General features: G+C 43.4%; 2 protein-coding genes across 5 annotated transcripts; one reads left to right on the top strand and one right to left on the bottom strand.

The window, feature by feature from the left end:
• Nucleotides 1-251: 251 nt before the first annotated feature.
• Nucleotides 252-9,949, top strand: LOC127306528 (dual specificity protein kinase YAK1 homolog). Of its 4 annotated transcripts, none has more exons than XM_051337183.1 (18): nt 253-970; nt 1,658-1,857; nt 2,231-2,384; nt 2,461-2,570; nt 2,664-2,733; nt 2,811-2,893; nt 2,988-3,069; nt 3,158-3,198; nt 3,295-3,417; nt 3,591-3,735; nt 3,843-3,951; nt 4,752-4,840; nt 5,023-5,097; nt 5,472-5,549; nt 5,630-6,426; nt 6,504-6,659; nt 8,600-8,853; nt 9,506-9,949. In XM_051337183.1, exons 1-18 carry the CDS (start codon nt 788-790, stop codon nt 9,583-9,585), a joined length of 2,829 nt encoding a protein of 942 aa, XP_051193143.1. In that variant the 5' UTR covers nt 253-787; the 3' UTR covers nt 9,586-9,949. The 4 variants fall into 4 exon arrangements, with proteins under 4 accessions (XP_051193144.1, XP_051193143.1, XP_051193142.1 ...); XM_051337182.1 differs by having other exon boundaries at nt 254-970; nt 5,472-5,546; nt 8,597-8,853; XM_051337181.1 differs by having other exon boundaries at nt 254-970; nt 8,597-8,853.
• A 178-nt stretch (nt 9,950-10,127) lies between these two features.
• On the bottom strand, nt 10,128-13,286 carry LOC127306529 (pectin acetylesterase 8-like). The gene is made up of 12 exons (XM_051337185.2): nt 12,800-13,286; nt 12,578-12,660; nt 12,350-12,479; nt 12,087-12,166; nt 11,894-11,980; nt 11,651-11,775; nt 11,422-11,482; nt 11,105-11,158; nt 10,937-11,014; nt 10,739-10,838; nt 10,511-10,656; nt 10,128-10,402 (listed from the first exon to the last, which is right to left on the bottom strand). Exons 1-12 carry the CDS (start codon nt 12,933-12,935, stop codon nt 10,295-10,297), a joined length of 1,188 nt encoding a protein of 395 aa, XP_051193145.1. The 5' UTR covers nt 12,936-13,286; the 3' UTR covers nt 10,128-10,294.
• Between the last annotated feature and the right edge of the window lie 3,478 nt (nt 13,287-16,764).

Raw genomic sequence — 16,764 nt, 5'->3', positions numbered from 1 at the left:
GGAAAATAAATGAATAATGTAGATCAACCACTGATCATTTGGAGCCGCAGGATGCGTAGATCGGACGGCCGCGCTGACATCCGAATAGTGGAGTGCATTGGCTAGCACGCCATGACAGCGGTGCTTAGCGTGGACGGGAGCGCGTGACGGCGTTGTTGATAATTGGAAGGAAGGCCGTTGGCAGTGAGACCGAATAAACCATTCCAGTAGTTAACTGCAGTGATTAAGATCCGGACGCGTATATATCTCAGCTGGAAAGAAAGAAAAAACCCAGAGGTGACGGAGACGAGCAAGGGAAGGAAGAAAAGAGACGAAAGAGGGAGAGAGGAGCGGATTGGGACTCCCCGAATTCCCCACTGCTCCGCCGCCTCCAGCTCGCCGGCGCCGCGGCCCCGGCCAAGTACGGCGAGCGCCAGCAGCCCGTCGTCCTCCGCCCAGAACCCTACCCGCCCAATTCCGCCCGGCCCCGAGCTGCTGGGTCCGCCCGGGGGAGAGCAGAGGAGTGGGAGGGGGCGGGGCGCGGGGGAGATCGGATCGGAGGGGCCGCGGGCCGGAGTAGCATTGCGCGATGGCCGCCGCATAGGATGCAGCTTGACTCCGCCGGCGGCCGCTTAGTCTGCTGCTGCTGCTGCCCCTGCTTCGGACCGCGTTGCCGTGATCCCAATAGGAGCCTGGGCTGGTGCGGGTTGGGCTGACGTGCTGCTGCCGTTGCTCTACGGCACTTGATCTCCGCGCCGCGGGCGCCTGCGCCTGCGCCTGCCTGCTGGGAGGTGGTTGCGGGGAGCGGATGGAGGAGTCTGGGAGGGGGAAGGAGGCGGCGGCGGCGGCGCCGTGGGCGCCGAGCAGGTCAACGGCGTTCCGGCCCTACTCCTACGCCGCCACGGGGGGCGACTGGGCGGAGGCGCCGTCCGCCCGGGGCAATGGGGTTGCCGCCCGCTCAAGCAACCTCCGCGCCGTCAGGAAGAGACCTGTACGTTTCCTGCACCTTCCCCTTCTCGCGGGGCTACCCCAAAAGATGCCTGGTTTATGCTTTGCTTTCTGGGGCTATTACCTGGCTCACCGTGCTCAGTTGTCAAATTGAATTGAGCGATTCTGCTGCTGAAATGTTATTGAAATGAAGTAATCGTGAGAAACCAATACACCGCAGCTATTCGAATCAACACTGTTTCTGCTGCTGCTTCTGCCTTTTCCTGTTGCTTGCACGCACGGTTCAGGCAACTATAGTTTGACCAGCTGGAGCAGTGTGGTCCGCTCAAACTGTCTTTTGATTCTGCGGATGCAAACTTCGTTTCTTACTGCTATCAGCTTGTCCAGCCATTTATCGCACCTATGTGTCCTGCAAAATTCATCCGCAGTGTTGAATTTAATACATACTAGCTTAGTTTGATTGACCTGCTATTCTAATCCATCTTTAGTGCAAAGAGATGCTAATTACTTGTATAGGTGAACATATTACGCAAGTGCCACAACTCAAAGTTTTAAAGGATCCTAGTTAATGTGGATAAGAACATTCTTCAACACTGCTGCTGCTCTCAAGTAGTATGATACGCGGCAAAAGAAATAAGGGGACATATCTAATTCAGTTTCTACCATTGTTCACCACTGCTTATATACCTATGACGTTCCACTCTGAATTTCAACTTTTTTTTTCCTGCAGCTTGTTACAAGATTAACCAGAGACATCATCCAAACATTTCAAAAATGCAATCCTGGGTTTAATTACTCAGACTTGCTAAATCCCAAGCGCTTTCTCACCAATCCTTCAGTCGCAGCTCACAACGATGGCCTTGATAATGCCAATTCTGACCTCATCATGTATGTCAACTTGGAGTTGGTTGATAAGAAGTCAGACCGGAGGTTAGTTTAGTTACTTTCCATTGTACCAGCATTAACCTTTTTTTTTCTTGTTGGTTATTACATAACCTGCATACATTTTGAGCACATAAATTCAATTTCGCAAGAAGTTTAGTTTATGTTGTAAGTTAGAAGTACACATACTTGGAGCTGCCAATTATTTATGACAATTAAGAAATTCAAGTATCTGTAGAAGGAATATACCCAAAGGTCTGTCATGATAGTATGATTTGTTCTTTCAATTTGTCAACTTTTCTACCCAGTTCAACTTTTCTTCCACATTTTTCATTCTTAGGTTCAGGGTTTGTTTAAGCTACGATAAACATCATCGTATCTGGATACGCTTAATTTGTTATTTGTTATTTTCTGTAATTAGGTACGTTGTCCAAGAAATGCTTGGCCAAGGTACATTTGGGCAGGTTGCTAAATGCTGGGATGCAGAAACCAACAGCTATGTTGCGGTGAAAGTTATCAAAAACCAGCCTGCCTTTTATCAGCAGGCTATCATGGAGGTCTCACTGTTAAGCATGGTACGTTAATCTATCTAGCATTTACGTTTTTGGTTGGAAAAATTGGCGTCACACCACTGGTTTCATGTACTTGCAGCTAAATGAAAGATTTGATCCTGATGATCAACACCACATTGTCCGGATGCTGGATTTTTTCCCATGGAAAAATCATTTGTGCATCGCGTTTGAAATGCTTGGTCATAACCTGTAAGTAACTTCCATCAAGCCTGCGTTTTACTAACATAAATATGCCCTATGTTAGTTTTGATTCATGTGGTAACATAAACTCCAACATTGTAGGTATGAGTTGTTGAAAAAGAACAGCTTAAGAGGTTTACAACTGAAATATGTCCGTACTTTCTCAAGACAGGTTAGGTTTCATTTTCCTATCTTGTGTGAATGTTATATGCATTTGTTACCATATTACTCACGATGTATTATTTTTAGATATTGGATGCATTGGTTGTCATGAAAGGAGCTGGCATAATTCATTGTGATCTAAAACCAGAAAATATCCTTATAACTCCAAAGTGAGTTGCTGTCCCTGAAAATAAGCACTTGGTTTGAATGCTTTTTGTATGCTGCCACTGCCAACCATGCTTGACAACTGAGGTGATCTTGCAGTGTAAAATCAGCAGCTGGAGTTAAAGTAATTGATTTTGGATCAGCATGCATGGAGGGCAAAACAATATATTCATATATTCAGGTTTTATTTGAACTCACTCGTCTGTCTGAATTTCATTTTGTTGGTTTGAATTTATATGAATTCAGGGTTGTATGTTTTCATTTTCCAGAGCCGTTATTACAGGTCACCTGAAGTGCTTCTTGGTTATCCGTATCCTATGGAACATCTCTGTTTGCACACTAATATCTTTTACAATGCATAATTTATGAATTTAGCTTGCAAATTTGTATGCTTAACGAGTGATAGATATACTACTGCCATCGATATGTGGTCCTTTGGCTGCATAGTTGCTGAACTGTATATAGGGTTGCCCTTATTTCCTGGAGCATCAGAATACGATGTCCTTAGCCGCATGATTGAGATTATCGGGTAAGTTCTTTGTATTAAAACCCCTGTCTCTTGTTTCTTCATTTTCCAGTCAGCCTTTTGTAGGTGAATTCCTTACACTATATTAGGCTGTTAATTGGTTGAGCTGTTTCACTTCAGTTGTAAATTTCATCAATGTTAGAATAATTTCCTTACCGGTATTCTACAATGTACAGTGGGCAACCACCTGATGATCTGCTAAGGGAGGCTAAAAACACCAGGAAGTTTTTTAAACATGTTGGAAGCATTTATCCTGGTAATGGAGCACATGGTAGTCTTGGCAGTGCATACAGAATACTAACAGAAGACGAGGTTGAAGCAGTAAGTTTTTGTTGGTTCTCCTTGAATTTATTCTGAAGTCCTTCCATGCCATTTTTTAGTTTTTATACATTTACATATTCATACTCTGTTTAAATCCTGCAACACAGAGGGATTCGAAAAAGCCAAAAGTAGGGAAATGGTATTTCCCTCGTGGAAGGCTTGAGAGACTCATATTTGCATACCCTTGGAAGAATTTAAATGAGGGTGATCTACCAGGTTTGTTCTGTGACACTTTTGTTTACATTTGGCTTTACCCCTCTTTATGAATTTTAGCATAGAACTACTTGAACAAGGTCCAGTAGTCCCAGCAGTTAGTGTCTCTCGTTGCTATATGTGGTCTCTGTACTCTGTAGCGTTGTTTGGACGTTAAGTGGCTGTCATAACATGCAAATTCCTGGTTTTCTTACTCTTGTGTTTAGGCTTGCCTGGAATTAGGTCAATGTAGGAAATGGTTATCCTTCTCTTGTAGAATTATTTGCTTCAATCCTGAAGCTGGTATCACTGAATATACACTTATGTGGATTGGATGAAAAGCTTGTAATACCCACAAACAAATACTACTCCCTCTGTTCACTAATGTAATACCCTTTAGTTTTTTTTCTTCTGTAAATGCATGTATCTAGACGTGTTTTAGTGTGTAGGTTCACTCATTTTGGTCTGTATCTAGTCCACTTTGAAATGTCTAAAACGTCATACATTAGTGAATAGAGGAAGTACATGTATTCTTTTACCCATTGGGTCCATTGTTTTTTTATTATTTGAGTCCAGTGCCTTTTGGGGAAAAAGAACATGGTTCCCTTTACTGTTATTCATATTTTTGTTGATATATCATCATATGAGGACATTTGGATAATAAACAAATAATTCTGGCTTGCATATGAACCGTACAAAATATACAGTGCTTTAGTGACTAGGCATGGGTATTTTTTGCATAGGGAGCAGTGGTTTCTTGAATGATAAGATCACTGTCCTCACACTGAAGTTGCTAATTCGACCATATGTCAATTTTGACGCAGAGGCAGAAAAGGCAGATTGCTTAGCATTGGTTGATTTCTTGAGAGGACTTGTTGAGTTTGATCCTAATAAGCGGTGGTCACCGTTGCAGGTATTGGCTAATGATAACCTTAGATATTTTCTGGTTTGTGAACTTGAAAATTGCATTAATTGTCCCTCTGGAATTTGCTGGGGATCCCTATGAAATGTATAATAGTTTTATTTCTACGAGCAACAGTTTATGTTTCTGAAGAATCAGTGGAAGTGTTTTACAATGATGTGAACTTGTTCCAGGCTTCTTATCATCCATTCATAACTGGTGAAGCCTTCACTGGCCCTTATGAGCCTTTCCGGGAGACCCCAGTAATTGTAAGTATGGTCTTATTTCAGACAATTTGCTGCATATTTTCTTCCCATGAACATGGGATGTGAAACCACCATTAGCTGTAGTAATAAGCTTTGGGTTTGCTTTAATCAACTGGATAAAACCATTTAGATTTGGATATCTCGTTTTCATCAGGTAAATACACAATTACTCGCACGTACAAGTGTACAACAATGTTTCTTCCCATTAATCTTGAAAAATCTATTGTATTTTTTTTTAATTTACATCCTTTCTATTTCATGCACAGTGGTTACCAGAATGGTTGGGCGGAAATCCTATGAAATATTTGAACCTCATGAGCTGTCTTTTTCGAACAATTTTACTTTGTAAGTGAAGCTTTATGTCTTTTGTATTGTAGCCTGTTGGTCGTGCAGCAGCAGTCGATCACAATCCTGGAGGAGGTCACTGGCTAGCGGCTGGCCTTTCCCCGCAGGTTGTAAGTATGTTCACTCATGCTTCTGTTAAGTTAAAAACTCGCAAAGTATGCCCATAATATAATACTTTTAACTTTTGTAGGTTGGAAGCATTAACAGGTCCCTACCATTCAATAACGTTTTCCCGCCAAAGATTCCCTTATCATATGGAAGCAGCTATGGCAGCTTGGGTAGCCATGGTAGCTTTAATGATAATGTAGGTCTTGCAAGCAGCTACGGAAGCTATGATACCCATAACGTCAACATGTATAATTCACCGCTAGGTCCTTCTGGATTTAATTTACAGTCACAAGCTGGAGGAACATTTCTAGGGTTCAGTCCAGATATTAGAAGAAGGCATCATCTCTCTCATGGTGGTGGCATTCGATCAAGTCCTGGGGGTCCAGGGCCTATGTCTCTTGGGGCCAGTCCATCGCAATTTACTCCTCCAAATTCCCAGATGCACATCCCAACTAGCGCTACTGCTAAGTATGCCACTTCTCCTGCAAGGGGCAGTCATGGCTCCTCAATAGGAAAAGCCGCTGTGGCAGGCCAATACAATAGGAGAAGGAATCTGGGTCACCCACCTATGTCAATGCCACCACATGAGTACACATCTCAGCCCATCCAGGGACATCATGGAAATGGTGCCAGTTCAGCCTTTGCTCGAGGATATTCTAGCCATTCATATGGTGCACTTCCTAATTCTGGTCATTATAATTGGAGGCCGCAAGTAGGCACCAGCACTGGTGTATCCACAAACTCTTCTTCCAGTCATGGTTATGTTCAACCATCCAATTACAATGATTTCCGTCCTTTGCACTCATCCACCATGCCAGCCGATACGTTGGCCTCCACTTCATCAGTACCAGATCCAGCTGATTGGGATCCCAACTATAGGTAATCCTGCATATTAAGTTACTATTTTTAGGTAGTGTAGCCTATGGACTAGCCTTTTACTCTATTTTTTTGTGCAGCGATGAGTCACTCCTTCAAGAAGATAATTCACTGTCAGCTGAGTTAGGCAGTCTTCACCTGAGAGATGCAAGTGGTCAAACAATCGGGTCTAGCAGATTGCTTGATATCCAAAGCCATGAAATTGCAAGCTCAAATCCTTCATCCATGAATCACAGGTATTATAGTATGACGAGGAATTGGCATTTCTTTGCTGCATTGGGTCTTCCTCCAATATTTTTCAGTTTGTATAACTTAATATGCTTGCTAGATCAGAGGGTAGATGAGACTAGGATCCTCTTGAGAGAGAAACTAAACGTAGAGGAGGTCAAATACCTCTCTTTATATAGAGATTGTTAGCCCCAGTCGATAGGATCTACTGACTCGCAAAAAGAAGGGACCGTGTCTGTTCAGCAGGTGTCTCAGAAATATCAAATGAAAAATAACTAATCTTAACTAATTATACTCCCTCCGTTCCAAAATAAGTGTCACATCAATGCGTCTAGGTACATCCGCATCTAGACAAAGGTGCGGCACTTATTTTGGAAGGGAGGTAGTACTTTCCTAACAATTAGATATTATTCCTAACTAATAAGATACTCCCAGTTAGGGATATTATCCCTTATTTGATAGAATAGGGCTGACTGTAGGCCTCCTCATCCTAATCCACCCTTCATCGTGTTGGATGTTCAATATCAACAGCTGCTGGGGATGCATTGGTTTCGTAAGATGTTAAAAGAATCCACATATATACTTGTCTACTCCCTCTGTTCTGATTTAGTCTACATTCTTGAAAAAATGAGACAAACTAGTATTGCATTTATTAGTACTACTTAGATATGTCAACAACCAATCCAAGCTACATTGAAAACAAAGTTTTAAATAGCCGGCTATAGCCTTTCGGGAGACCCGCCGCTGCGGCTATGCCATTTGAAGGCTAAATGAGAAAAAACCGCTAATAGCCGGCTATAGCCCTATTTAGCCCCTATTTAGCCTCTAATTTAGCCGCTAAACCTCCTGCAGTTTGAATTTCTCTTCTCTTTAATTTTTTTATTTCTTATTTTCCGAATTTGCGTTCAATATAATTACATAAAACTTGTAAGTTGAATAATTAAATACTTGTGTCCTTGAATAGTTGAATAGGTTGTATTACGAATCATGGTTGAGCCATAGTTTTCCTCTTCTTTTGGTAAGATATGACTGAAATATTCCAAAATTTTATTAAAAAAAGCTAAATGGAATAGCCCGCTATAACCAGGCTATAGCCTTTTATAGCCTCCAAAAAAAGTGCGGCTAAATGAGATAGCCGGCTATTTTAAACTATGATTGAAAATAATAACGTCCAATAAAGAGAGCAGAACCACTTCATTTTTAGCGTTGTTGTTGACAAAAAGCTATAATGTAGATTATTTCTGAAAAAGATTTAGAGCTAGAATGTAGACTATTTTAGAACGGAGGGAGTACATCATAAGGGAACATGCACAATTCATATTTTCACCCTGTGCCACGCTGCTGGTTTCTGTTCTGTTACACTTGCACACCTTAACACTATTTTTCAACAAGCTCCATTTGAGTCATAACTAAAGAAATTACAATGAGCTATCACCACTGAAACAAATGGAATTAATGTTTCATATATAGAGGCAACAATATGATTTCTCAAGTCTTTTCAATTTGGATAGATGTCACGGTAGTTGAAACTTGAAAGTACACATATTTGCCTTTTACCATACGTATCCTATTCCCATAGAAATAGGTGAAACTGATGATTCACATATGGAGGTAGGAAATGATTTCTTAAGTCTGTTAATTTTAGGTCCCCAGGGACGAAACTATACAGATGCATATTTTACCTTGTGTATCTCACTATCATTAAGACGATTTTGTTGACTAGGAAATAGGAACATCCATACGTTGGCACATGTTTTGCACTCTAGTTCATAAGACATTTTGGTCTTTAAGCATTTCATGCACACCAACAGTTTATGCTTTAATTGGTTTCCTGATTTGTAAGCCAATTCAAGAGAATTGGCACCATGGTGTTTTTCTTTACTCTGGACGGCGCTGCTCTTAAAATAAGTATGTTCACTGATTATTGTTCATGTTTCTGCTGTAGAAGTGGCCGCCCATTTCATGCACCGTCTCTCAGAGAGAGTGGCCATTCCACAGGTCACATGACCTATGATAGTTACAACCATGCAAATTATTCTCAGCCAAGTTTCCCTGGTCGTCATGGACAACCATTTCAGCGCTACAACCACATAAACTCCACCTCTATACGCCCGATGGGGAATCTCCAAAATGGCCGATCTGTCTGGTCTAATTATAGCATGGCAGAATCTCCACCTCCAATAGTTGAAGGGATGCCCTGGGGTAATGTTTCCACTGTTGGTACACTTACTCTTTTTAATTGATACCTTTTGTAGACATTTTCATGGCTATTATATTCCTGACATTTCATTATCTCTTTTCGTAAACTATATAATGTTAGGCCAAGCAGAATCTTGTAATCATGATATGCATGATCTTGTTGTAGTCCCATCTAGGCTTATATCGTCATTGCAAATTTGTAAAATCGTGAATTCTTGCTATTAATGTCAGGACAGGGATACTGAGTTGTAAAAATAGTGTGTTCATCGGTATTTAGTTAAACTTTGAGCTAAATACCGGTGCCCCCCACAAATTTGCATCCATCCCAAACAGACCCTTAGGATGTAAGAGGACACTTCATATACTCCAGTATATGATTATCGCTAGGTCCGCCGATGCACATGGACGGAAAAATTGTAGTTAAGCATCAATCCTTATGTATCAATGCATGAGTTATTTGACTGAGGCTCTGTTGATGAACTTTGTAATTGGATCTTCTTATCTTACTAATATAGCTTATCTTTGAAGTTATTGGTAGTATTATTTGTTTTACCGCCATCACGCCATCATGCATTTTGGATTTGCAGAAGGAGGCTTGTGTGCATCCATGTCTTTCAAGAAATAATACTCATCAAAATGAATAATTTTGCTGCAGGAGAAAGGGCTGGTCACTCTTTTGGAACAAGTGGACTGCCACCGCCCTTTGGAAGAAAGGATCTCGGGAGGATCTTCTAGCCCTCATCTTGGAACTGGAGGAATGCCATCCCATTGATGGCTTAATTGGTCCATGTTTGCAATTCTTGGTTGCACTGCTCAAGTCATGTTGACTTCAGTGATTCGTAGCGTTCCTCCAATTGGTGTCCCCATTGTGGTGGTACTTGAATTCATGAAGTTATAATCATATGGGCTATAATTGTAGCATTCTTTGTTCTCTCCTGGGTTGCCATGTTTTTCAGTGTGAGAGTACGCTAGCACGAATCAGGTAAACGTTGTAAGCTCTCCTGGGCTGCACTTGTGTTCTGCTACCTTGTATTTTTTACAGCCCCTGTGGTGGGCTGTGCCAATCTGAGCTGTGCTAACAAGGCACTTGAGTTTTTCAGGCTCTTGTAAACAAAGAGCTATGATACAGGGTGCAACAACGCTGATGTGGACCTTGTGGACTCCGAACTAAATAATGCATAATTTATTAGCACCGCAATAGAATCTGAACTGATGAATACCCTTACGGACTAGCTGTAACTAATGTTAGAAGCTGCATTCAGTCTCCAGGTTCCAGCTGATGTTGAAGCCAGCACCTTCACTTATTATTTCTGTAAATAGAATCAATGGTTGCCATGCCGTGCCCTCTTGCGAGCACGGGGCACTAATGGTGGTTCATCAAACGTAGTAACAATAATGTGATCAATGTGAACAATAGTATGAGGTGAGGCTGCTGCTCCACTTGCTATGAGTTCTTGAAGATAGGGCAGGTTGAATCACAAGGGTAAGGGCAGTCCACCTTCTGGAACGGACTGCGGTCGTAGAACCAGTCTCCAACTGCATTTGCTATTTTCTGCAATAGAGGAGAACCATTGTAAAAGAGCAACATCAGGTCATCGCGGGCTTGGAGCCATGAGAACTTATACGTAGACAGAACTCAAAGGTGCAAGAGGGCGTTTACTTTGTCACCGAGGGCAGGAGAGCCGGGTGCGAACCATATCTCTTGTATCTCTGTCTGGCAGTGCACGAAGCACGAGTTTATGAACAACCCTCTGGTGGAGGAGGTCCCTTGTTCCTCCAGTGCTCCTAGAAAATGGTCCCTGAATCCTGTGATGGCACCGTGCGTGTCGATGAATATACATACACAAACAGGTGTCCGTAAAGGAGAGTAAAATGTGGTAGCACCTACCCTGCAAAGTCTCAAGTTGCTTCGTGGAACATTGACTTATATCGTGCTTGCAGTTTCGCCAACGAGGATCAGAACCTCCTGGTATTAAAATGTTCCTTACCTGCGGCATGTGGAAATGGAAACCGGATTGATGCAGTGACTGGCAGATGCAAGTATCAAGCATAGCACACATAGAAGTGATTTTCATCTGATGATTACCTGCCATGAATCATATGCTGAATTCAGGATGAACAACGGTGTCTGAATCTGTTTCACCTCATTCTGAGGGAAGAAGCACTGCATCCAAGGAACTTGTTATTGTAAGGGAGTATAATATGATCTCTAGATGTGCATTTTAGCTCTGCTTCCAATTACATTACATCTTACCATGCCTGCAGGCAACTTGGAAGTGCACGAAGATGGCAAATTCCTGGCTGAGCCCTAAGGTATTTGTACACAATACAGTCAGGTAAACAACATAAATATAGGTGAAAAGTTTTGTTTCGGCAAATGAGATATTTTCGATGACACCTCTCTATACCACTGTTGCAATTTATAGGTAGAGCTAGATATTTATAGTCTTGAGATAGAGTGTCTTGTTTTAGGAATCGGTTACTGATTAATTATCATATCATGATCGGGTTATAGTTATGACCACATAATTCGGTAGAAGGAGCAATCAAAGAGCAATCGAATGTGCATACATGTGTTGTAACTACATCATTGAAAAAGGCAGCAGCATGGTTCTCTCCAGCAATGTCCTTTCTGCAAGTGCAGAGATGTCAAGTGTTAGACAAGAATCTAATCATTCAGAAAGGCCAATGTACTTTCTTCTACATATTGCAACGCCTAGTAGTTTCTCCAAAGTGTCAAAAACAGTTAGCATGCTTTTTCTTATTCGGCCAACTGGCTTCAGTACTAGCACTTCCTTACACATTGATGAAGAAACCAGCATCAGAAAGGCATTTGACATGGGCCCCCGCCGGCAGAAGCTGATGAAATCTGTCACAGTGCAGTATCGAAGTTAACCCCCCAGCAGAGCACCCCGAAATTAGAGCCTGCCATGTCCTTAAAAAATGAAATTAGGGCCTCCACACAGTTTCAGCATGTCAAGCATGATGCTCATCTCCCTCAAAAAAAAAAAAAAAAATTGATGCTCATGATAAGAGCGCTTACATTTTCAGCTCTGTTCATTCCTTTTGCGAGCAGGTCTTCCAGAACTGCTTGCCATATCCTCGCACCTCTGTAGTGTAGATTTGTCCTCTGTCCAGATTGCAATGTTAAACAAAACCTCTGGGAAGAGTGGCCCTAATGTAATGTCTGCAGCAGCAATGAAAATGAAGAAAGGATGGAGTACGGGCTCACTCACAGGATCAACTTCTTCCTTGTCGCCGGTGAAAGAGGAGCCGTCGCAGTAGCGAACCCGGACCTTGTTCCAGTTGTAGAAGTCTGCTTTCGACACAGTATACACATTGAGCACATCAATTTACATGAAGCCTTTTTTGCAAAAATAAATAAATTACATGGAGGATGGAGCCTAGGCAATTCTAAATCCTGAATTGGTAGAAACCTAAAACATTGCAGGAAACATTTGGCCTCCATCAATCAGCCAGGTTCTGAGATTGAGGTTACCTGGGTTGTAACCCGGGGCGTCGCTCAGGATCCCGGAGAAAGCAACCTGCTTGGCCATCTCCTTGGAGGACCCCAGCCGGGTGTGCATACGCTGCAGGCAGGTCGTGACGTTGTTGCACCATCCTCCTCCCTGCCACCATTTTGCATATAGGATCGAGCTGAGCATTCCCTGGTACTCCAATTCCAGGATCCAGTACAACAGCAGAAATGAGCTTAGCTGCAACTGACCTCGAAATGAACCAACCAACTGTTCACCCCGGAGCCGAAGCCTGGGGCGAGGTGGTACGCCGGGGCGCTTCCATCCAGGCACACTGCATCACGGAATCACGCATCAAACTGCTGAATTAACTAAGCCGAGCTATGGGCAGAGAAGTGAAGAGCGCAAAGGATGAATCGCCGAATCGGTAGGGCGTACATAAAACAAGCAGAGGATTGGGGTGTGCGACTGACCTGCTCCTCTGGCCACGGCGCTCTCGACATAGGTGATGTCGACGAACAAGCCGTCCGCCTCGACGAGCGCGAGCAGCGCGCAGGCAAATGCCGAGCACCATAGACGGAGCTTACTGCCCCCATTCCCATTCGCCATCCTGATGAGGAAGGGAGAAAGAGACTGATGGAACGGCACAGACGGGTCACGGGAGCACACAGCCAAGAGAGACTGGCAACGGAGGCCGTCCGCCGTCGAGTGGTAGCAAATCTCCCTAGCAGCGAGAGAGCTATGAGCGCGGCGGCGGAAGAAGAAGAACCCGGGCACGCATCGCGCTGATGCTTCGAGATTCCCAATGCGCCTGCGGCTCGTCTGTTTTTCCACGCCGGGATGGGACGGCCGGACGCGTCTTTTGGCTTGGTTGTGTCCATTTGCTTTGGTAAATTCAGCCCGTGCGTACGCGACCTGTCATCGCCGCCCGCCAAACTGCCATCCGTCAGGCGTCAAGCCGGCCGGCCGGACGTAAAAATGCTGTTGGGGCGCGGAATTGAATGATGGGGATTAAAAAGCTGTGCTGCACCGCCTGTGTACTCTGCACACAGGTAAGGCACGGGGCCACCCGGGGTTGGGCTCGTTTCTGCTTCGCGAAGAATATTTCGGTGCGTAAAGAATATTTCGGTGGGATTCTGAACTTTCTGCGATGAGAGTGGACAAGGCAAGGCCACTTCCACGCTTGAAATGCTGGCTGAACAAAGGAGTACACTGTAATATAGGAAATTCGTGTTTCTAAGATCTCTCTGGTTCTTGTTGGCACAGTTCAACCTGGAGCTTTTCATCGGAGAAAGAGCAGGTTTCCCCGAGAGAAAAGAAAGAGAACGCTGAATCGAAAAACAACCCCATCAACACCTCCGATGCATGGCTGTCGCTCTCTTCCTGTATTCGATGTCACGTGCATCTGAAGACAACAACAGTGTGGCTTCCGGGTGCAGTGCTGGTGCATGGTGACAGAATAAAATATTTACCTTGAGCATCTAGCTCGACTATCTCACAGAATGTCTGCTCGTTTCCGCGATATTTTTCTCCGCGGCCTTGTACACGAGATCAAATCGCGAGTGCGACTATTCCACCATTAGTTACGGCTGCACCCTATGTTTTGTGTGACACTTCTAAGTTTCCGAAGAATGTAAACTAAAATCGTAGACTTTGGTTATGCTACATGTTGTGAACTTGGGGATTTTTGTTTCAAAATATGATCATATGTGACTTGTGCAAAAAAAGAAAAAAAACATGGATAAATAGTGTATGTACTATTTACACATCATTTGTTCATTTTGTGTAGATCACATATGGTCATATTTTCGGATGAAACTTCACAGATACACAAGATACAACACAATATAGGTTCATAATTTTAGTTTGTATTTTTTAAAAACTTGGAAGTGTCATAAAAAAAAAGGGCTGCACCCGCAACTAGTTGCGAATTAGAGTTTCCCATCAAATCACATGCTACCTTCCTGTTAGAGAGACATTTTTTTCAAGTCAATCTATATGAGTTTAATCAAGTTTAAAAAATAACAAATGAAATTGAAAAAAATAACCTATTTAGATACGTCATTCCTCTTACTCGTAGTAATATAAGATATTAAGATGTTATTAAAACCTTGTGTTCCCCTTGTGTAGTACTATAAATTTGGGTAATACTTCCCATCGAAGATTTCAGCGGTCTGCTATACTTGTGGGCATCAGTTGCTCAGGAATAGCATCCACATCTGTATCGAAGAGCAAGTGGCTATGTTCCTTCATGTTGTTGGGACAACCAATGATTCTGAGTCATCCATAACACATGGAGGAGATCGACTCGTACAGTTTCTAGGTACTTCAATGAAGTCATGTATGCTAATGGATAACTGAGAGGAGAGATGATCAAGCTTGCATCCTCTAGCACTCCCAACAAGATCGCTGAAAGTCACCGTTGGTTCCATATTTCAAGGTGAGCATTAATTTGTAGAACTGGTTTACACATTTTTACAACACTAGCAGAAGTGCCCGTGCGTTGCACCGGGAGAGAAAAACTGGAATACTTAGGCAGTGTTTATTGGTTGCACGGAATTGGGGCTCGGAATTGGAATTAAAGTCCAAAAAGGCCAATTCGGCTGTTTGGTTGCGCTTGAAATTGGGTCGTGGAATTCGGAGGCCAATTCCGAGGTCTAGCCCCGCTAGTGTAATTTTCTGCCCCGCCAATTCAGAGGTCCAGACCTCTGAATTGGCTCGGAATTGGCTCGGGCCACCCACCGCCGCCCGCGCCACCCGCCACCGCCTGCCGCCGCCCATCGCCGTCGCCCGCCACCCACCACCGCTGCTGCCGCCACCGCCGTCGACCGCCGCCACCCACCACCGCTTTCGCCGCCGCCGCCACCCACCGCATACCCGCTGGTGCCGGGCCACCACGCACTGCCACCCGCCGCCACTTTGGGTCTTTTGATATGTTATTATGTGAAAAATAAATATCATTCTAATATATGTGTGTATATTTCATTCATATTACAAATGTTTATATTGTTCAAAGTTAAAAAACATTCAATTCCACACAATGTGCATCCAAACAGGTTTTAGAATTCCATTGGTCTTTTGATTTTGCAAACGAATACCATGCGTATCCAAACAGGTTTTATGATATTCCATTGAAATCGTTCATTTGGTTTTCTATTACCAATTGAATTCAGAGTTGAATTCTGTGCAACCAAACACTGCCTAAACATTTCCGCTATGTCATCTTCTACAGTTCTACTAAGATGGTCATATTTTTTTCTAGTTCTGAAGTGGTCGATCCGAGGTGAACCGATCTTTGAAGGATTATAACCAATTGAGAATTTTTTTAATCAAGATTTTTTTTGAACATACACTACAGAATAAGCATATGTGTAATAAGCATATGTGTTTGGATCTAAGTCCTTGTAATGGGAACTCACAGCCGGATAGATTTCCCTTTGTCCCGGTCATCCTAATTGTTTCCTTGCCGTCTTGCGGTACTCCTCAAGAGTGATTCATCTAAGTGCACAATCTAGAAAATCCAATGGCAACATGGTTAATTTATTGGCGAAGACTTGGCTCCATCGTTGTGATCCCAACGGCACTCTGCTGTTTGTTGGCGGAGCACCTGTAGGCTGCAGCGGCTCTCTGGCCATGTGACCAGCACAGATGCACCGCTCAAACTCCTCCCAAAAAAATTTGAGGCTCCTGCTCATGAAATGCTAGAAACATGCACATGGACATTAAATGAATAATTTGGTAAAATACAAAATCATGGTAGCATAAGTTCTTGGCGTGCGCGTATCTCCTGAACAACAAATGCCAAGCTGGAAAATAACAGTGTCCATGAATTCTCACTTCGCACCTTTTCAACAAAGGTGTCATCACAAACGATCCCCTACCAATAGTATAATAGAGAGTATATGTTGTCCAGGAAAATCACTTGGATAATACCAGTTAGACGGATTACACTGTTATTGCATTGCAGACCAGGGAGTTTTGAATAGCCGAATTTGCATCTTCTCAACAATCAGACTGTACTGTGATCGATTCTTGCAAGTACAGGGTTAACATCACAAAACTGAAGACCATACCATAGCTTCTGGTTCCATCTACGGAAAAAGCTACAAAATCTGCAAGATGGTACTAAGGAGGGTTAACCAAGTAATCTGAAAGCTCCCTACAGATGCATAAATTAGAACCTCCTCTCCGGCGTGAACGAATTGCTCCATTCCTTGGAAGCAAGCACGGCCTTCCTCCTCCATGGCTACCAGCCTACCACGGGACTGCAGGAAAATCCAGATCGGAAAAAAAAATTAGATCCAGAATTATTCTGAATTTCCTCCTCCACGCTGTCGCCTCCCTTCCAGCCGGTCGCTCCCTCCTTCGATCCGTCGGACGGCTCTCCGACCTCGGCCTAGAATGGCGCGGCTAAGTTGTTGTGGTGCCGCCGCTGACT

The sequence above is a fragment of the Lolium perenne genome, chromosome 6, assembly GCF_019359855.2.
Source record: "Lolium perenne isolate Kyuss_39 chromosome 6, Kyuss_2.0, whole genome shotgun sequence".
In the NCBI taxonomy this organism is placed as follows: Eukaryota; Viridiplantae; Streptophyta; class Magnoliopsida; order Poales; family Poaceae; genus Lolium; species Lolium perenne.
This window is presented reverse-complemented; position numbering and strand designations above follow the sequence as displayed.

Coding starts and splice junctions, on each gene's coding strand:
- LOC127306529 (XM_051337185.2), bottom strand. CDS start 12,935: ATGGCGAATGGGAATGGGGGCAGTAAGCTCCGTCTATGGTGCTCGGCA. Junction 12,480..12,577: donor GTTGGTTGGTTCATTTCGAG/GTCAGTTGCAGC, acceptor AAATGGTGGCAG/GGAGGAGGATGGTGCAACAA. Junction 12,167..12,349: donor CGCCCCGGGTTACAACCCAG/GTAACCTCAATC, acceptor TGTCGAAAGCAG/ACTTCTACAACTGGAACAAG.
- LOC127306528 (XM_051337181.1), top strand. CDS start 788: ATGGAGGAGTCTGGGAGGGGGAAGGAGGCGGCGGCGGCGGCGCCGTGG. Junction 2,894..2,987: donor AATATCCTTATAACTCCAAA/GTGAGTTGCTGT, acceptor GTGATCTTGCAG/TGTAAAATCAGCAGCTGGAG. Junction 8,854..9,505: donor AGTTGAAGGGATGCCCTGGG/GTAATGTTTCCA, acceptor ATTTTGCTGCAG/GAGAAAGGGCTGGTCACTCT.